Below are 18,471 nucleotides of genomic sequence, written 5' to 3'. Positions count from 1 at the left end.
TTATTTTCATTAATGATTTACACCTTTTACAGATTGAGACAGGACTGCCAATGTATAGTCCAAGTGCATCCCAATTTTCTGGGTCAGGTTAGGTAGCCTAAAGTTTGATTCAAACCTCCGTGCTGAGAATATATCTCATAGTGAGGAATGTTGTTGAATAACACCCTTGTCATTCACAAAATGCATTCATTCATTCTTCTTCTTCTTCTCCTTGTCTACTGCAAACCTTGTTCACTCTGGCTAGGGCTCATTTGGTGTGTACCAGCAACCATTTTTCCAGTTCTTCAATCATCAAAATGCTGAATATATAAGACCATGTAGAGAATCCTTGTGTCGCATTAAAACGCGTGTCTCCATTCGGTGATCTGAATTCTTCGCAATGGAATCCATATATTGCTCTTTCTTTTTAAGACGATAATATGTGTAAAGCCGGAGGCACCATATCCAAAGTAAAAAAAAAAAATCAGTGTACTTTGAAATATGTATAAAAAAAGAACAGTTACAAATACTCTAATTCCAGCGCTTGGTGTAGAGCCAGGAGGTCAGAGTGGCTAGATATTCTCCAGAAAGGCATGTTATGCTGCATTAGTTAGAGGGAGGGAGAGAAGGCAAGAAGAATGAACAATATATCACACACATCACATATTTTCTTTTTATATATTACGATTATCTTGATTTTTCTTAGTTAGACACAGATAAGACAATAAAACAAAGCAAATGTCCAAATAGATCTGAAAAAAATATACAAAAAAAGCTGCATAAGCCCCTTAATAAATTCAACTTTTTTTTTTTAATTATTCTGTTCAATTGTATCTGTTTCTCAGAGATTGCCTAGACCAGTCCTTGTAGTTTTCTTGGCTTGGCGAAGTTTTTCAGAAGTGGTTTGCCATTGCTTCCTTCCTAGGGCTGAGAAAAAATGACTGACCCAAGGTCACCCAGCTGGCTTTGTGCCTAAGGCAGGACTAAAACTCAAAGTCTCCCAGTTTCTACCATGTTTCCCCGAAAATAAGATTGGTTCTTGTATTAATTTTTGCTCCAAAAGATGCAATTAGGGCTTATTTTCTGGTTAGGTCTTATTTGGGGGGAAATAGGGTACTAAACGTGTCTGTCTGTCTGGGGCTTATTTTGGGGGCGGGGCTTATATTATGAGCGTCCTGAAAAATCATGCTAGGGCTTATTTTCTGGTTGGGTCTTATTTTTGGGAAAACGTGGTAGCGTGATGCCTTAACTATTATACCAAACTGTTACTCCAACTTTATTTACTAGAACGTATGTTAGGAATAATCTTGTTTCATTTCAAAGAAGTAAATTTGGTAGCAATCAAGTATGTAATAATCTTCATGACAAAATATATTTTGTATAATACAGGGAAAATCCATGATGTATAAAATATTAATGACTTTTACTTAGTTTTAATTTACAATTGTCATGTCTTGTGATGTCTTCAGAAAGTACAATACTCGAGAAAAAGCAGGCAAATGAACGTACCACACATTTAATTTTAGTGCTCACTTTTAGTTTAATCTTTACAATACAGCGCATTTCTCGCTGAATGGTGATTACCCAGAATATACCCCCCATATACAACTCTGTCTATATGGGAGATACCAGAAAGAAAATCTGTGTTGGTTATATATGAAATTAAATTGCTGTCATGTATGAAACTTTCCTTGAAAGCAACATGGTCACTTAGATTATATTATTCAATAATCAAAACTTCTACGATGAGTAACCAAGTTATGATCAGTCTGACTCCAGTGAATTTAGGAAAGCAAAGTCTTATGAGGAATATCCCTTTTCTGCAATTAAAAACATTGCAAAAAGGTATGAGCGTGTGTGATACGCATTTTAATAACTTTATTTTTACTGACTGCAGATCTATTTGAAGAATTTGCCTTCTTTTTTTAAAAACAAATTTCTACAAAGGTTCATGCACACAACAAGTACAGTTAGAGGGAAGCATGCCAGCTCTAAAATAATCAGTCACTCAGTTTCCTGAATAGGCTACCAGACAATCTCAACACTGTATTGCATCTATAAGGCAACCATTTGGAACCAGCACTGCAACTAAAGTTGCTAAAAAACACCCCAGGAAATAATATATATTATATTTATATATATAAAAAATCTCCTTTATATTCTCCAACTCTAAGATTGCTCTAGATCAGAAATGTCTAACCCGCAGCCCTGGATAGCTAGTAATGCGGCCCCACAATATTGTAAACTTTTAACATTATTATGTGATTGATATACATTAACTATACTATATATTTTATACAGGTAGTCCTCAACTTACATCAGGTTATTTAGTGACTGTTCAAAGTTACAACGGCACTTAAAAAATGACTTTTGACCATTTTTCACACTTATGACTGTTATAGCGTCGCCATGGTCATGTGATTTACATTTGGATGCTTGACAACCGACTCACATTTATGACGGTTGCGGTATCCCGGAGTCATGTGATCCCCTTTTGTGACTTTCTGACAAGCAAAATCAATGAGGAAGCCGGATTCACTTAACAATGTGACAAGAAAAGTCATAAAATGGGGCAAAACTCACTTAACAAATTTCTCACTTAACAACATAAGTTGAGGACTACCTGTATGCAGTCCAAGACAAGTCTTTGGTGTGGCCCAGGCAAGCCAAAAGGTTTGGCACCCATGCTCTAGATATGTCTGAATGTATATGCTTTTTCTACTTTGCTTATATTTATTCTGAAGTTATGAAATATGTTGAAGTACAGTAGATTTCCTGCTAGATTTCTTTAAAGACAATGTTTACTGGGCACTTGTATGATCGTATTTTAATTACTTTAATAATCAAGTATACAGTGCTGAAATCTTCTATAGAACTGTTTTATGCTGAACACAAAGTGTTCAAAGATTTAATGTTCAATTTAATAGAAATCACAGCTCTCTAAATGTAAATGAGGGATAGATACAGCTGTGCCTGTCTTGAGAATAAAAACAATTTAAATTGTAATCAATTTCTTAAAATACATTTATAGCTTATACTCTGAAATAACTAGCTTTTGGCATATTATTCCCTTTTCAGATCTGTTAGAAGATCAATGTGCTGTTTCCATTAGATGACACAAAACACACTTTGCTGGGCCTTGCAAATCCACATAAAGTGTTTAATCTGCTTAGAGTTAGTTTTTTTTTAAAAAGATCTATAATCAATATATATTTTATTTAATTTCCATATTTGCCCATCCCCATAAAGCCTGTGCTTGAATCCAAATGGTTTGATTATGTCTTATTCTTATGATCTTGGCATATGTTACTGAAATAATTTGACAAAGTGCCATACTAACAGAAATGCAAACAAAATAAGCTTGCATAAATATCCATAGAACACACTAACATTTCATGAAACAAGTTACCTTTTTTGCTGCCTGTTCTTCTTCTACACCATCCCCAATTACAACATATACTACTTTTCTGCCAAACCTTTGCATTATTCGTTCAAAGCAACTTTCTTTTCCTGGAAGATAAATGAGATAAGAGTTCAGAGAGAAGTTACCTGGTTGGCTGCATGCTCTTCATCTCGGCCATCTCCAATCACAACATAAGTTATGTTAGTGCCAAACCTGGACACTACACGCTCAAAACAGCTTTCTTTTCCTGAAAAATAATGCACTATTTATTTGCGCTCTCAAAAAAGAAATATCACAGTGATCTCTAAAAAGGCTAAGGGATGCATATTCCCCCCCCCCAAAATCATACACTACACAAACCTTTCATAATATTAGTGCCTTTTAAAATTTATTTTCCGCCACAACTCAAAGGAAACTTAGGTAAGCTAATATTTGATATTCCAAGACAACATGCAAGGTGTCCTGATAGAATCCTAACAAAGCATGTAATTTTTTTTTTGTTCCTCTGGACATAAAGAGCCAGGTTGTCTACTCTCCCTCAATCTGGGTATCCCAAAAGCTGCCCTTGTTTTTCTCAGAGCAGCCCTTTTTATTTTCAAATAAACAACTTCAACATTTTCGAGTTCAATACATTTTCCATACTGGGAGAGGGTCAGCTGTTTCTGAATAAAGATTTGTGGCAATGAAGCATGCAAAGCATTTTAAAAAAGGTATATCACAATAAGCAGGTGTATGAACAAAACATCTCTCTTCGAATCATCAAAGCAGCTGTTTATTTGTACAGTTGCTTTGAAAGCCACTCAAGCATGCAGTCCCTTTGCTTCAGGAATAGTTGTGCCTTGCAAAAAAACTCCAAACCCAGCCTATTTTTACAAATGTTTGTAAAGTACCTCTTTCAAATGCTTGAATAGCCTTACTAATGATAATAGATGGGTTGGTACATCCAAAAGTGTGTGTATGTGTGTGTAAAACTAGGAATCTCACTCTAGTTATCTGATTCTTTATGTATAGTTTTTATGTACAATTCTTACAAGTGAAGACATTCCTTAACTGAACTAAAGTGCCATTAGTAGATTAGAAGACATTTGGAAACCGCCAGCAAACTATATAAATGGAAAGGAATTGTGATACGTACCTATTTTAGTTGCACTGTAAATATTTTCAATAGGAAAAACACCTCCTAAACTATACAGAAGCACTTTTGCTAGGGCCGGTACAAGTTGAGTTGTTGTTACCAAGACATTTACACAGTTACTCCTATAGAGAAAGACAGAGTATACATCTGAACAATGATAAAACAAATTAGCTATAGATCAATTACTACTTTAATTATTACTATAGTAATAATAAGTATTTCAATATTCTGTACATTGCAAATTTCATGATTGTGATATTCCATAAATACACATCTTCAGCTGAATTTCTAAATTCATAGAATATACTATTTTATGAATTGAAAAACAGTCTTTTTTGTCCATTTTTTTCATTTATCATTTTTTGAACTTACAAAGAAATCAATATAATTTTATAGGCTATACAATTTATAGAGCATAATAGCTAGATGGGCGAATAGTCTGGCTTGCAGTTCCCTATACAGTAGTCCTTGATTTACTACAGCAATTTCCATTGCTAAGTAATGCAGTCTGGAGAGGTCCCCAAAGCTGTAGGTCTGCGAGACTGTAGTGCAAGTTGTGGAAAGTACATGAGGATGTGTGTGAGAGGCACAGCACAAGTGCACAGGGATTGGGAGAAGGCATGCAGATGGTGGAAACTTATCCCAGTGATGTGTGACCTTTCCTGCTGATTTCCCAAATGACATCCTGGGGAAGCCCATAGGGAAGGTTGCAAATAGCAATCATGTGATCATCAGGCACTGCAACCAGTCAGTAAGGTGATCCACTTGCCATGCTTCTGGATCACAGTCACATATTTCCTGGGATGCTGAGATGGCTGGAACTCTGAAGAAAATGGTTGTAACCACCATTTTTGTTCACTGTCATTTTAACTTTGAATGGTTGCTGGACAAATGGTTTGTAAGTTGGGAACTACCTCAATGCCTAATTTTCTACTTACAACATTATATAAGGGATACAGATGGGTATTCTGTTGGCCAGGAGATGCCTTTGGAATATTATTCTTACCAAATGTCTTCAATGTTGAGTGTAGTGAGTCTATAAACACTCACCATTCCCTCTAACCGCTCTGCTCACCCTAATCTATTTTCAAGAGGCAGCCATGCTTCCACATCAAGTATGGTGTTGTAGTAATCCTCTATTTTTATTTTACAAGAATGCCTAAGGCATTCCTGTTAATAAAGAGAATACTGTCTGCTAGCATTTCCCCACCCATTCAATTCTGATTAGAACAGGAATAAAAAAGACCAAGTCAAAAAATGCAGGAAGCCTAATGGGTTTGCAGAACATATCTGCAGCAAATTGAGTGCCTACAAGCATCTCGTTGTCTGCTCTTGCCTTTAATATTGTTTTGCTTCTGCAATATAGCAAATGAATTTTTAAAAATTAAGTTTGTACTCACCTTGTACTAATAATTGATAATGATTTAAGTGCATTGGTCAGCCAGGAGTCAGTGAGAGCTTCAATCTCTGCTCTTAACTGTAGCCATGCATCTCTTTTTGCAGGGCCAAGAAGTCCTGATTCATAAAGGAAAAAGTTCTTAAAATGCATTCTGTTTACCAGGAGTTATAGTCCCATGTTAATTTAGGCCTATAACATATTTTTCTACAAAAATATTTCAGTTTACTTGCTTGTGAATAGAATAGAATAAAATAGAATAGAATGGAATAGAATAGAAAATAGAATAGAATAGAATAGAAAATAGAGTAGAGTAGAGTAGAGTAGAGTAGAGTAGAATAGAATAGAATAGAATAGAATAGAATAGAATAGAATAGAATAGAATAGAATAGAATAGCTTTATTGGTCAAGTGTGATTGGACACACAAGGAATTTATCTCTGGTGCATATTACTTCTAAGTTACTTAATAACACACATTAATGGTTATTTTGTTCCAGAAGCAGTCCAAAAGGTGGTGATTGATTGATTGATTGATTGATTGAGTCATTCATTCATTCATTCATTGACTGCCCATCTTACCATAAGGTACTTTGGGTGGCTTATAGTCATAAAAATATATCTACATTAAAACATAAATAAATAAATAAACGAAGAAGCTTCTTGGATGAGAAACAACATGTCTTCAAAGAAAAACAAAGAAAGTCCAGTTGTCTTTTGAAAAAGCATCTTTGGGATAAACAAATTAAAACACAAGATTAAAATCTAAGGACATGTGGGGACACGCGGCAGAATGGGAGGGGGAAGTGGGATGTTATTACTCAATCAACCACCTTTTCCTCGATTGGGGACCCAGGTCAAGTAGCAGAGCCAGATGTTTAGGCCCTTACAAAAGGACAGGAGGGTTGGGGCCAACCTCACATCAGAGGCAAGATGTTCCATGCACTAGTAGGGGCAGGACACTAGGATAAAGCCAAGGCCACTGATGGCCCCTGCAGGAAGGCACATGAGTTGAAGGAAGATAGTACTATAGGAGGATGTCTTGAATGGGAAGTCAGTCCTTGCTGCTGAGATTAGGGCAGTGTGCAACAGGTGCACAATCTGGCTGACTTGAGGGGAAGGAGAGCAGAAAAGGCCTTGGGAAGATCAAAGGTGGGCTGGCCGGTTGGCTGGGTTCTACTGTACTGAATGCTGAGGGAAGAAAGGAGTGGGAAGCTAATGAGAAAACTGGGAATGGGTCAGCCTTGAGATATAACATTGGCAGTGGTGCTAATAATGGCTGAGATGAGAAAGGGAAGATGCTGGGAAATTTGGGAGCAAATAGGCTGAAATGCCATGCTTGGATTTCAATGAGGGGTCCTTGATGCTCTCTAAGCTTGGTTGTTTTCTTGCAGATGTTTCCTTACCAAACTAGTAACATCATGAGTGCTAGTGGAGAGTGGGGTTTGTTCTCATTTTATATACTAGTAGCCTGTCCAATACTGCCCTGTCAGTATTACTGCCCTGTCAGTATTGGTGGGAGTGGTGGGAGTAGGAGTGGTCTTAGTAGTTCTTTGGTTGGGCTGTTTATTGTTAGCTTGTTTGGCAGTTCCTCAATTGGGAGGTTGTTTGCTTCTTGATTGTTGGTCTAATGTTAATATTGGTGTTAATCTCTGCTCATTTGGTGATGAGCTTCATCTGGGTGATGATTATCTTGGATGTCAATGATAATGGTGGCTAAGAGGAGGAAAGGGAGGAAATAGCAGGCCCTCAGAAGACAAGGGGCAAGTGAGATATCCCATGGTGGTCACAGTGATAGTGACTGAGATAGGAAAAGAAAAGGAAAGGGCTACAAGATGAGATAAGATGGGTTGGTAAGATATGCTGTACTGGAGAAGCTGAAGAGATAGTAGTCCACCTTGCCCTATTTGTACAATAATATCTCTTCAAGGTGTTATCAGAGTTTGTTTTGCTAAATTGAAACATCCCAAAACATAAAGTATTTTGGATTTGCTGAATAGGAATTGTCCACTGGTAGAGATTTTCTGAAACTATGCATATTCTAAATGTGCTCTCTCCCTTTTTCCCCCTCTAACATCTCTTTTCTGCCTAAACATAGGTATTCTGTCTCTCTTCAATATTTCCTGACACTACTGCATTCTTCCTTTTATACTTCCTTCTAATTGCTTATCTCTGCTCACTTTTCTCCCATTCCCAGGCAACAGCAGACATAAAAAAAGGTTGTGCCTGTTGTCCAATACAAAAAAAGGTTGTGCCTGTTGTCCAATACAAAAAAAGGTTGTGCCTGTTGTCCAATACAAAAAAAGGTTGTGCCTGTTGTCCAATGCCTTTGCATACAACCTTGCTCTAAAATGTGCCAAATATAATTCCTTAAGGAAACGTGGATTTTGTCTTTCAAACCCCCTAGGTTTGAATTTGTGCTTAGTCTTGAATCCTGGTTGGATTAAAATATACATAATATATAAGTGACATCTAAAATATTATTACATTGGAGCGCATGTGAAGAATAATGCTTTTAAATGCTACTCTTTTTTAATAATACAGATAGCCTTCATCTAGCAACCACAATTGGGTCCAGCAACTCGATGACAATGAAGTGGTTGCTAAATTAAACCATGACTATGCTTATGATCTTACTTCAGCTTTCCTTTGCTTTATAGATCTGTGAAGGTCATACATTCAAGGATTAGTCATAAAATTACTTTTTCTTCATTGACTTAACTGCAAATAGTCACAATACAGTCACTAAATGAGGTACATCTGTAATGAAAATCCAGAATATACAAAGCTACAACATCAATGAGAAAACTACAGTAGACCAATTTGCCTAGGAAGATTATCTTCAAAAGCACAAAGGATTGTTTCAACTTGGGATGGAAAGCTAAGGTGACTGTCTATTTATCATCTAAATTAACAAATGCAAGGGGAGCTGAAAAAACCCGCAGTTTAAGCTCCAAGCTTCAATCAAAATAGAGCTGGAAAGGACCTTGTAGGTCTTCTAGTCCAAACACCTGTTCAAGCAGGACACCCTACACAATTTGAGACAAGTGACTGTCCAGTCTCTTCTTAAAACCCTCCAATGATGAAGCACCTACAATACTGAAGGCAAGCTGTTCCACTGGTTAATTATTCTCATGGTTAGGAAGTTTCTCCTTAATTTCAGGTTGCTTCTCTCCTTGATTAATTTCCATCCATTGTTTCCTGTCTTGCCTTCTGGTGCTTTGGAAAATAAGTTGACCCCCTCTTCTTTGTGGCAGCCCTTCAAATACTGGAATACTGCTATCATGTCACCCCTAGTCCTTCTTTTCTCTAGACTAGCCATACCCAGTTCCTGCAACCGTTCTTCATATGTTTTAGTCTCCAGGCCTTTAATCATCCTAGTTGCTCTTCTCTGCACTTTTTCCAAAGTCTCAGCATCTTTTTTTGTAATGTGGTGACCAAAACTGGCTGCAGTATTCCAGGTATTACACAACTTGTTAATGAAAGACTGCAAAGCGTTTCTCCGTTTTCTTCATCCACTTTTCTTCACAAAAGTTCCGAACCGCCCATATTTATTTTGTTCTTATATTTTAACGGCAATAGAAGAAGGGGATGACAGAGAATGAGGTGGCTGGATGGAGTCACTGAAGCAGTAGGCGTGAACTTAAATGGACTCCAGAAGATGGTAGAGGACAGGAAGGCCTGGGGGAACGTTGTCCATGGGGTCGCGATGGGTCGGACATGACTTCGCAATTAACAACAACAATATTTTAACAGTAGTGTAAAGTATAAATAATTATTATTTATATAAAACTGATGTTAATGTCATGTTGGGAAAAAAATCCTTCTTACCTCCTACATTGTTTTTATAAGTATTATATAATTCTTTGACTCTTCTGTAACGGAATGCCAGCTTCCTCATCCAGTCAACTCCTCCTCTTACACCTGTTGGCAGACAAAGGTTTGCACTACTTGCAGCTGCATGGAAGCCATCAGTTGCAAAACTGTAGGTACTGCAAACACCCAAAATATGCAAAAGTGAATACTATTTCTTCCTAAAAATACATACTTATTTAAATTTGCTTCATTTTTTAAGGCATATCTTACCTTAGGTCTTGTCCATTGTCATCTGAGGATACATCATCTATATGTACTTGATCACATTCCTAGTAAGAGAGTATGTTTTAAAATAGGGCACCAACATCTTGTTTAATGTTTTACAGTACATTGGTGCTTTATTGTGAAAAATCTAAAGGATTAAAAAAAAACAACTAAATCTAAACTACCTCTATTGCCAGCAGATGGCAGAATATGAGCATTTACAACTTCCTCAGGTAAAGCTACTATTTCTCCCCCCCCCCCAATATGATCAACTGATATATTCCTAGATACATTGGAATGCTTCAAAGAATCCATGTAGTAAGTGAACACACACACAAAAACAGGATGATTCCCCCTTTGGTTAGGCTAAGATTTAGAGTCCTTAACTCAACACTTAAATATATTTGTTTGCTTATATTGCAAAAGAAGCCCCAGTATAAAACACAAAATGAAAAAAAAATAAAAAGTTATTATTATCAGCACCATGTCAATAAACAGAAGTTCACATCAGTGTATATTATATAAATAAAAAACATTGATAAATAATTTTCAAAAGTGTCTATTTTTTCATGTTCCATTGTTGACTGCACTGACAGGCAATCACGTTTATCTTTTTGAGAAATAAACAGACTTTTAAAAGAAAGTAACTTTTAATAAAAATATATTGAACTGCAACAAATGCTTGATTGCGCATTTTGTTGTTTGTGATGGTTTTATCAGTGGAAATAATATCTGCAAATATTGAATTTATCAGACCTGAGCAACCAATTTTACAAAAACTATCCTGCCTGGAAAATAGCATCTACTTTCTTAGATGCTACCTTATTAATTCCTAGGCCCTTGGTTAGGACCTGAATTATTAAGTTTCACCAGTCTTAGACTGTGAATACAACTGTTAATTACCCACGTATAACAAGTATTAAACAATATTCATAATATAATAATATCCATGTCTACTGGTTCACTAAGATGGGACTTAGGGTTATAACAGTTCTGGCCTTTCTCATAAGACCAAAGACCAATTTTCAAAGGTGATAATGGTGACATCTGATCACTGTCACATCCAATGACTTCAGTGCCCTCACTGGAGAAAGCAAATTTTTGTCACGGTGATAAGTATTTTAATTAAGTGACTGCTGCACAAAATTTTCTTTACAGTAGTTAGAACTACAACTAGTCCAGAATTTGATGGATAGGCTGTTAAAAGGGCAAGCATATAAGAAACGAACAACTCTTTTACTGCAAAACTATACTGTCTTCCCACATAGAATTCAAAATGCTGTTGCTGATTCTTGAAGCTGTTGTTAAAAGAACTGAATTTTCAGATCTGAAATATTTCTTCCCCTATATTAACCTCTTCCACCTAGTGAGATCCTCTTTTATACTAGCGTCTCCAGAAATATGCTCAATTAGGACTAGATAAAAAGCTTGTTTTGTGGCTAAATCTAGGATCTGATACAATGTTCTAATCTACCGTGAACTAAGCTTGGAAAGCAACCAATGTTTTGTTCAGTTGTTTTGATACAGGGAAGGTAGTACCTCCTAGAGGCACCACACATCATTTGCACTGCTTCATTATGGGCCAGAGGCAATTTCCAGTCTACTAGGGACAACCTATAAAAAGGACACTGCAGTATGCCTTGATATTATCAGGGCATATATCTCTGATGCTGGGTGTCCTTCCTTGATGCATGAGCACAGCTAGTTTTCCATCTGTAGTTGATTAAAAAAATCATTGTCACTGATATAATATGGCTATTTAATGTCAATACCAGAAGTTTTTGGGTTGTAAGCGGTTATTACTGAATTTGTACTTTTTTACATTTATGGTTGCTTCCTGCTGTTTCTGGAGGCTATTTTCATATCAGGTTCTAAACTATTATGCCATAGCAAACTTTATTGTTAACTAGCTATACCCAGCCACGCATTGCTGTGGCTCAGTCTGGTTAAATTGAAAAGAAAGAAAAGAGAAAGCACACGTTTGTGTCACAGGTGTGACATCTATATAATAGTAGGTATATAAAAACACGTGCGTATTCGAATGCAACGTTGTGTCAAAATTTCAAAGCAATCGGTGAAGAACTTTCGGAGATTTAAGATTTTGAACAAACGAACATTTACATTTTTATTTATATAGATTACCTTGAACTCATACAAAAGGGCAGGATGCAAGAGTTTCAATAAGATAACAATACAAACATAGTTTTTTTTTTTTTTAAAAAAAATCAGATTAAGATGTCTTTTAAAATCTGAGCACTACAAAATAAAAAATAAATACTTAGAATGAATTAAGGAAGCTATATGGGAAAAAATCCCAGTGAAGAATTGTAATTTCTTTCACAAATTGAGTGTGAATAAATGCTACTTTTTCTAATAAAAATTCAGCTTTTATTCTAGAATTTATAAAACTATAAAGATTCTGAAACAGAAGATTTGGGCCATAGCCATGAAGATGAAAGTGGACAAATTAGGAACAATCCTAACCAAAAGCTTTTTCCCTTAGTTACCTTAGTTCCTTGCTTCCTTTAATTCCTTTTCTGCTTTATCAGCCTACTTGTAAGGTACCTGCACTTCTATTTCATCTTGAATTATTCATTTCATTTTCCATTCATTATAAAGCAGAATGAATTTGGAATTTCAAACCATATATCTCACCAATGGTCACCCTCCTGCTGCTACTTTGTTAAATATTCCATTTAAATTGAGAATATGTTAAATGTTTAGTTTAATGACATTCCTCTCCTATCCCAGGATAGTGGGATAGTTTACAGCACGGGTCCCCAACCCCCGGTCAATGGACCGGCACCTGTCCGCAGGATGCCAACAAGTGGGCCACACAAACAAGAAAAGCTCCATCCATGGGATGCAGGCAGTATTCAAAACCACACCCCCTCTGATCCGCGGTCCCTGGTGGCCAAAAGGTTGGGGACCTCTGGTTTACAGGTCACAGATTTCCAACAAATACATTGTATATTACAGCTAAATAGGCACATTCCAGATCACACTTTCCAACCAAAGTAGGTTTTGTTCTCTTTCCTTGGTTTATTCTTCCTATTCTTTTCTTTCTCTGGCATGTTTCCTCTCTACCTGTTTACCTTATTGCTTTCATTCTGTCTAGCTGAACTGGAAATAAATTATGCAATTTATCCTTACACCACCAGAATAACTTTTCAAAGACTGAAAAGAATGAAACCAAATTTGTTGTCAGGGCTAGTACAATAAATATCAAGTTCAAAAATGGGTCAGGTGCTACAGAAAAACACACACCTCCCAATGGATCCCTATGGAAGAGAAGGCTGAGCACTGTGTTAGAATATTGGCAATTGCATATTTCTAACTGTCAATCACACGATCCAGAGTGGAACTATTATTAAAGGAGCATGCTCGTCATGCTTCACCACCTTATTAAGTTTACATTATAATGGAAACTTAATCTTTGAAAATGAAAGCTCTTGCAAAACGAGCATTTTCCCCTGGTTTCTCTTTCTGAGATCCTTGCAATGTTTACTACTAGTAGGGCTAGACTGATCTTTTTCTCATTGCCGATTATTTTTTTGCTGATCTACCTGATGTTACTTCATGTGACCTCATTTGTTTTTCTCTTGTTAGCCCATTTTATATTTTTCCATCAAATCTACACTACTGCAGTGCAGTTTTGAATATCCACTTTACCCTTGTCTCATATTTACACTGTGGTGTAATACAGGTATACAAGCAGTGATGAAAGGGGTGGGAATGAGTGGTGAGTGATGCCACCTAGACATTTCAAACTTTCCTTTGCCTTTGTACTTCCTAGGGACAAAAAAAATCTTGCTGTTAATCTCCATCTGGCACAAAGGCAAAGATTTTGGAACCAAACAAAAAAAATGTATTCTGTCCCTTTTAATTTCTTATGATGTCTCTTCCTAGTACTAGGAAAGCAATTTAGGAGGAAACAGTAAGCAGACAGACTAGCAGACACATGGCTATTAATACATTAGATTTTACAGGAGTGTTTGGGTCTAGCTCGAATATATTTAGTAAGTCAAATCCAGTTGAAGGTATTCGTAAATGTATTATCAAGCTTTCTTTCATGAATGATTCATGGGTCTTTTGTTCTCATGTTCTATTTTCATTTTGAAAAAGATTATAAATTTGTGATAGTCTTTAAAATTAGTGAGGATATCAATTTTGTCTGCTCTCTTTTTAAAAAAAAAATCCATTTATGATGTGGAACTATGATGTAAATGTGGTTTATTTCTTTGTTTTCTGTGGTACACCCTTTTTACTTATTATTTCGTCACTTCCTATAACGTATTTTGAAGCACAAAATAGTGTTTTGTGCTCTATACTGTTTGCAGAATTATTATTGAAAAATTATAAAGTTATTTACGCTAAACCCCAAGCCTGTCAAAATTTTAGGCGAACTATACATAAATCGATTAATGTATAATGAAAGATTTCAAGGAAATCAACCTAAATTAATTCCCTCCCATTCCCAGTGGAAATTTAAAACCTGCTTGCATAATATCAGAATACTGCTGTGTGATTGTAATAGAAATGAGGTAGAAATTATGCTGTAAGGAAGCTCTCTGTTAATGTTAATTTAAGGTAAAATACCTTTTAAAACAGCTACAGAACTGGCTATACTCATTCTCAGTGGGCCACTGGCTGTGCAAGTTCAAAACTAAGAAAGATAAAATATATTTGCCATTACTGAGAGTTTACAAATTCATGTGCAATAGCTGATTTTGACTGCTATAACATTAAATTAAATTATGTCTCAGTACAACTAGTTTCTTACCAAAGAATTCTTCAGAACTTGACATTTTTACTAGAGAGTATAAAACCTACAGTTGACCCACAAAAAAAAATATTTTGGAAATATCAGTAATTTCATTATCCAATAAAAACAATGACTCACTGCTAGTAAAAACAAAAACTCTATTATGCAGATCTTAGCAGTTAACAGACTTCAGGGTGAAGAACAAACTCGATTCATCTTTATCTGACAGATAATAGCAAATTTGGTATAGATTAACTGCCAAATATAAGAAAAAAAAGATTTCCTTGACAGTAAAGATACAATGTAAGCCAACTATTTGTATAATAAAGAGGTAAGGAAAATAAAATTGGACTTATCAATCCAACATGTAAATATAACTTTACATTGTTATCATTGAATCATTGAAATGTTTTCTTAAAATTCATTATAAAGCTACTCCAATGCAAAATTCTGTAACATTAAAGAACAATAGCATGGAATTTTTATTTTGCCTAGAACTGGAACTGAATGTAGAAACTGCTCTCTATACAGCACTCTTGTATGTCTTTCTAAATAGGACACTCAATGCAAGTCAGCATGTTTTCACATGCTAATTAAAATTTACAGGAATATAAGAACAAAAAAGAGGCTAATGTACAGATTCTTCCCTGATCAAAAGGTGAATATTCTGAATGTCAGGATTCTGATATTTCTTATGAGCAAGTTAAAATAAGTTTAAGCTAATAATGAGACATGCCTGTCCTTTTACCTGTTGTTTCATTTCTGAGCTATCAATAGCTTTTTTTTTTGTTAGGTTTAGGAATTGGAACTGTATGTTGAGATAGGACAAGCTGCAAAAATCATGAATAGATGTTGTTCCTATTTGTTTGCTATGGGAGTTTTAAAGTTCTTCATTCTTTTTTAATATCATCCCTCGGCAAATATATTTGTAGGCTGGGCGACAATAGAACTGAGCATGGACTATCAGCCCATCTATTTTAATTGCTTAGGATGAAAATAAGAGAGCAAGAGGCTTCTTTTTAATTCTTATTGTATCCTATGATAGAACAATGGAAAGTTAAATCTAATGGAATAGGCCTGATTTTTTTAAAAAAGTTAATAAGAATCTAATCTTGTTAATGATTTTCATATTTTGCCAATCTAACCATATAAAAAATATCTGGGAAAATGATATAATTAACCTGGTCCGTTTTTTTTATTTCTGGCTACAAACTGAAAGAAATAGAGATTGTTAGATATAAGTGTTCTAATATACATTATATTTTGTACATACCTCCAAATCATTGAAAAATAAATGAGTATCTGCAAGATTAAAAATCATTTCTTCCATCCGAAGTCCAAGAGTCACCGCTACAGGTGGATCCTGATTGGTGTGGAGGGAAACAGAAATGGTACATATTCTCAGTATGTAATAATCAATACAAACTTTAGTTTTATACAATATGCATGTATAATAGAAAAATAAAAAAGCACAATTACACATCAAGTTAATATGAAAAATAAAAAAATAAGTACACATAATCACACAAAAAATAATAAGAATTCTACATAACGATGAAATAGTTTTTTCTTTGTGGAGTGTAATGTTACACTCAAAGCAGAATTTTTTGTTATCAAAATCTTGAAAGATAAGTAACTGGAAAGAAAATTTAAAGGTTAGTGAAAACAGGCATTTTAAAAATGAATATCACGGTTTACCTAAGATAGAACAATTACATAATAGTTACAATCTAATTGTTGTAACTAAAAATATTACTGAGACTATTAAAATATTGCTGTGAAACAAAATACCTTTTTTATCCAAATTAAATAGCTTATCCAAGAATTATATACTCAGCACAAAAGAAACTTCCAGCTTGTAATCCCATCCCTTGGTAATGATAGGTATATAAACAGCAAGGGGAAAAAGAGTATTCTGGTATGATGGGAATTACTAAAGGTACAACAGGAAAAACTTAGGTCAATTTGAATTGGGGATGTGGAGGCCAGAAACCTTTGTTGTAAGATGTGTGAAAATAAAGTGATGAAAGCTAAAACACCTTAATGGAAAGCTGTAGAGCTTTTCCCTCTGTGTTTGATCATCAAAGGTACAATGAAGAATTGGATTTCAAATAGTACCATCAGTCATGGCACTCTGTGTAAAGTCTAACAAATAAAGAACTAATATTTGCTAAACTGGATGCTTTTGTTGATGTGACTATGAAGTGGATCCCATCTAGCCCAGTTTTGTTGAATCTATTTTACTTATTGAAATCTGAAATCCTGAGGACAAGGCAAAGAAAACCAATGGAATGTATCTCTTTTATTTGAATGCTTTTTAAATTCTAAACTTCACACCTGATTCCTTTTAACAAAGAGGTTAGCCTATGAGCCCCTTGTATGCAAAATATATTGCTATATGGATATATATTTGAGAGAGAGCCATTTCAAGAAAGGCACAGTACTTTCTGGATTTCTTAACAATCATTGTCTAGAACAGTGATGGCAAACCTTTTAGAGACTGACTGCCCAAACTGCAACCCAAAACCAACTTATGCATCGTCGGGTGCCGGGTGGGTGTGTCCCATTGGGTGGGCGTGTCCCATTGGGTGGGCGTGGCTATGGTGGTAACAGCAGACTGGGTGGGACTAAAAAGTTCAATCAATCAATTCCAACTTTGCAAGATCTTTTTTTTCCCACGAGAAGTTGAAATTGATTGATTGAACCTTTTTTTTTGTACATGGCGGCAGAGATCTAAAGCAAAAAGATTTTATAAAACCAAGCTGAAGGCCTAGGACTGGGGCGACGGCGCGCGTGCCCACAGAGAAGGCTCTGAGTGCCGCCTCTGGCACCCGTGCCATAGGTTCGCCACCACTGGTCTAGAACTCTAGGGCAAGGGTGTCAAACTGCCGGCCCACGGGCCGGATGCATCATAGCAAAACCGCGCCCACTCCTTTGCTGGCAATGGCAAAAAAGTCATGATGTCACGTGACATTGCATGTTTGACACCACTGCTCTAAGGCTACTACAGCAGATTTAGGCTGCAAAAATCAAGATGACCACTAGATGATAGCAAAAAAAGTTTTTTAATCTATTAGACCTCTGGAATTTTGTGTTCCAATCTGGTGGCCCTATCCTGGCCAATTGCCATAATCTCCTCTAGGAAGATGTTTGAGAGAGTAATGCCAATGCAATTTCAGACCCTTGTAAAAGAAAATGATCATTAGGCCCTATTGAATTTTTGGTTCAGACTTCATCATAGGACTTAGTTAGCCATGATCGCCCCAATGGTTTACATTAATAATTGAGAAATACAGGGAATACAGTCTTGCTATAAACTATCCTTGAATCTTGTCCTTGTTTTCACCACCTAAGAAACGAGTCTTTAGACTAGTGTCTCCACATCCCAACATTCAAACCTGTTGTTTATCTACTTTATTTGGTTACAGCAAGAGAGCAGCAGGTCCCTTAGTTTATCCTCCCCAAAATGGGAAACTAGCAAGGAGAATTTATATTGATTTACTATTTGCATGCTAATTTGGCCACAAGTAGATTCAACTCAAAAGGTCTCTCAATAATAACATGTACAAATAACAGTTTACCAATAATACATTCTGACATATAACAATGCAAAAATAATAATTTAGATCAAATGCAGTAAAATCTTATTTCAAAATTAATTTCTTTGAAAAAAATCAGTATTTTATTTAAACATATCATAAAAGAAGTCCAAGAA

General features: G+C 35.7%; 1 protein-coding gene across 1 annotated transcript in view; it reads right to left on the bottom strand.

Annotated features, from left to right (window-relative positions):
* Positions 1 to 470: 470 nt before the first annotated feature.
* Positions 471 to 18,471, bottom strand: part of EYA4 (EYA transcriptional coactivator and phosphatase 4) — a 57,554-nt gene continuing 39,553 nt past the window's right edge. Inside the window, exons 12-18 of the mRNA XM_015814898.1 lie at positions 16,030 to 16,119; positions 9,998 to 10,056; positions 9,743 to 9,903; positions 5,918 to 6,032; positions 4,518 to 4,639; positions 3,389 to 3,489; positions 471 to 580 (exon numbers count right to left, since the gene is read on the bottom strand). Of these exons, the coding sequence (XP_015670384.1) occupies positions 500 to 580; positions 3,389 to 3,489; positions 4,518 to 4,639; positions 5,918 to 6,032; positions 9,743 to 9,903; positions 9,998 to 10,056; positions 16,030 to 16,119 (729 nt within the window). The 3' untranslated portion in view covers positions 471 to 499. The remainder of the gene's footprint in view (positions 581 to 3,388; positions 3,490 to 4,517; positions 4,640 to 5,917; positions 6,033 to 9,742; positions 9,904 to 9,997; positions 10,057 to 16,029; positions 16,120 to 18,471) is intronic.

Source organism: Protobothrops mucrosquamatus, unplaced genomic scaffold (genome assembly GCF_001527695.2).
Source record: "Protobothrops mucrosquamatus isolate PMUCROS unplaced genomic scaffold, P.Mucros_1.0 scaffold293, whole genome shotgun sequence".
Taxonomy (NCBI): Eukaryota; Metazoa; Chordata; class Lepidosauria; order Squamata; family Viperidae; genus Protobothrops; species Protobothrops mucrosquamatus.
The sequence above is the reverse complement of the archived record's forward strand: the minus strand, read 5'-3'. Positions and strand labels throughout refer to the sequence as shown.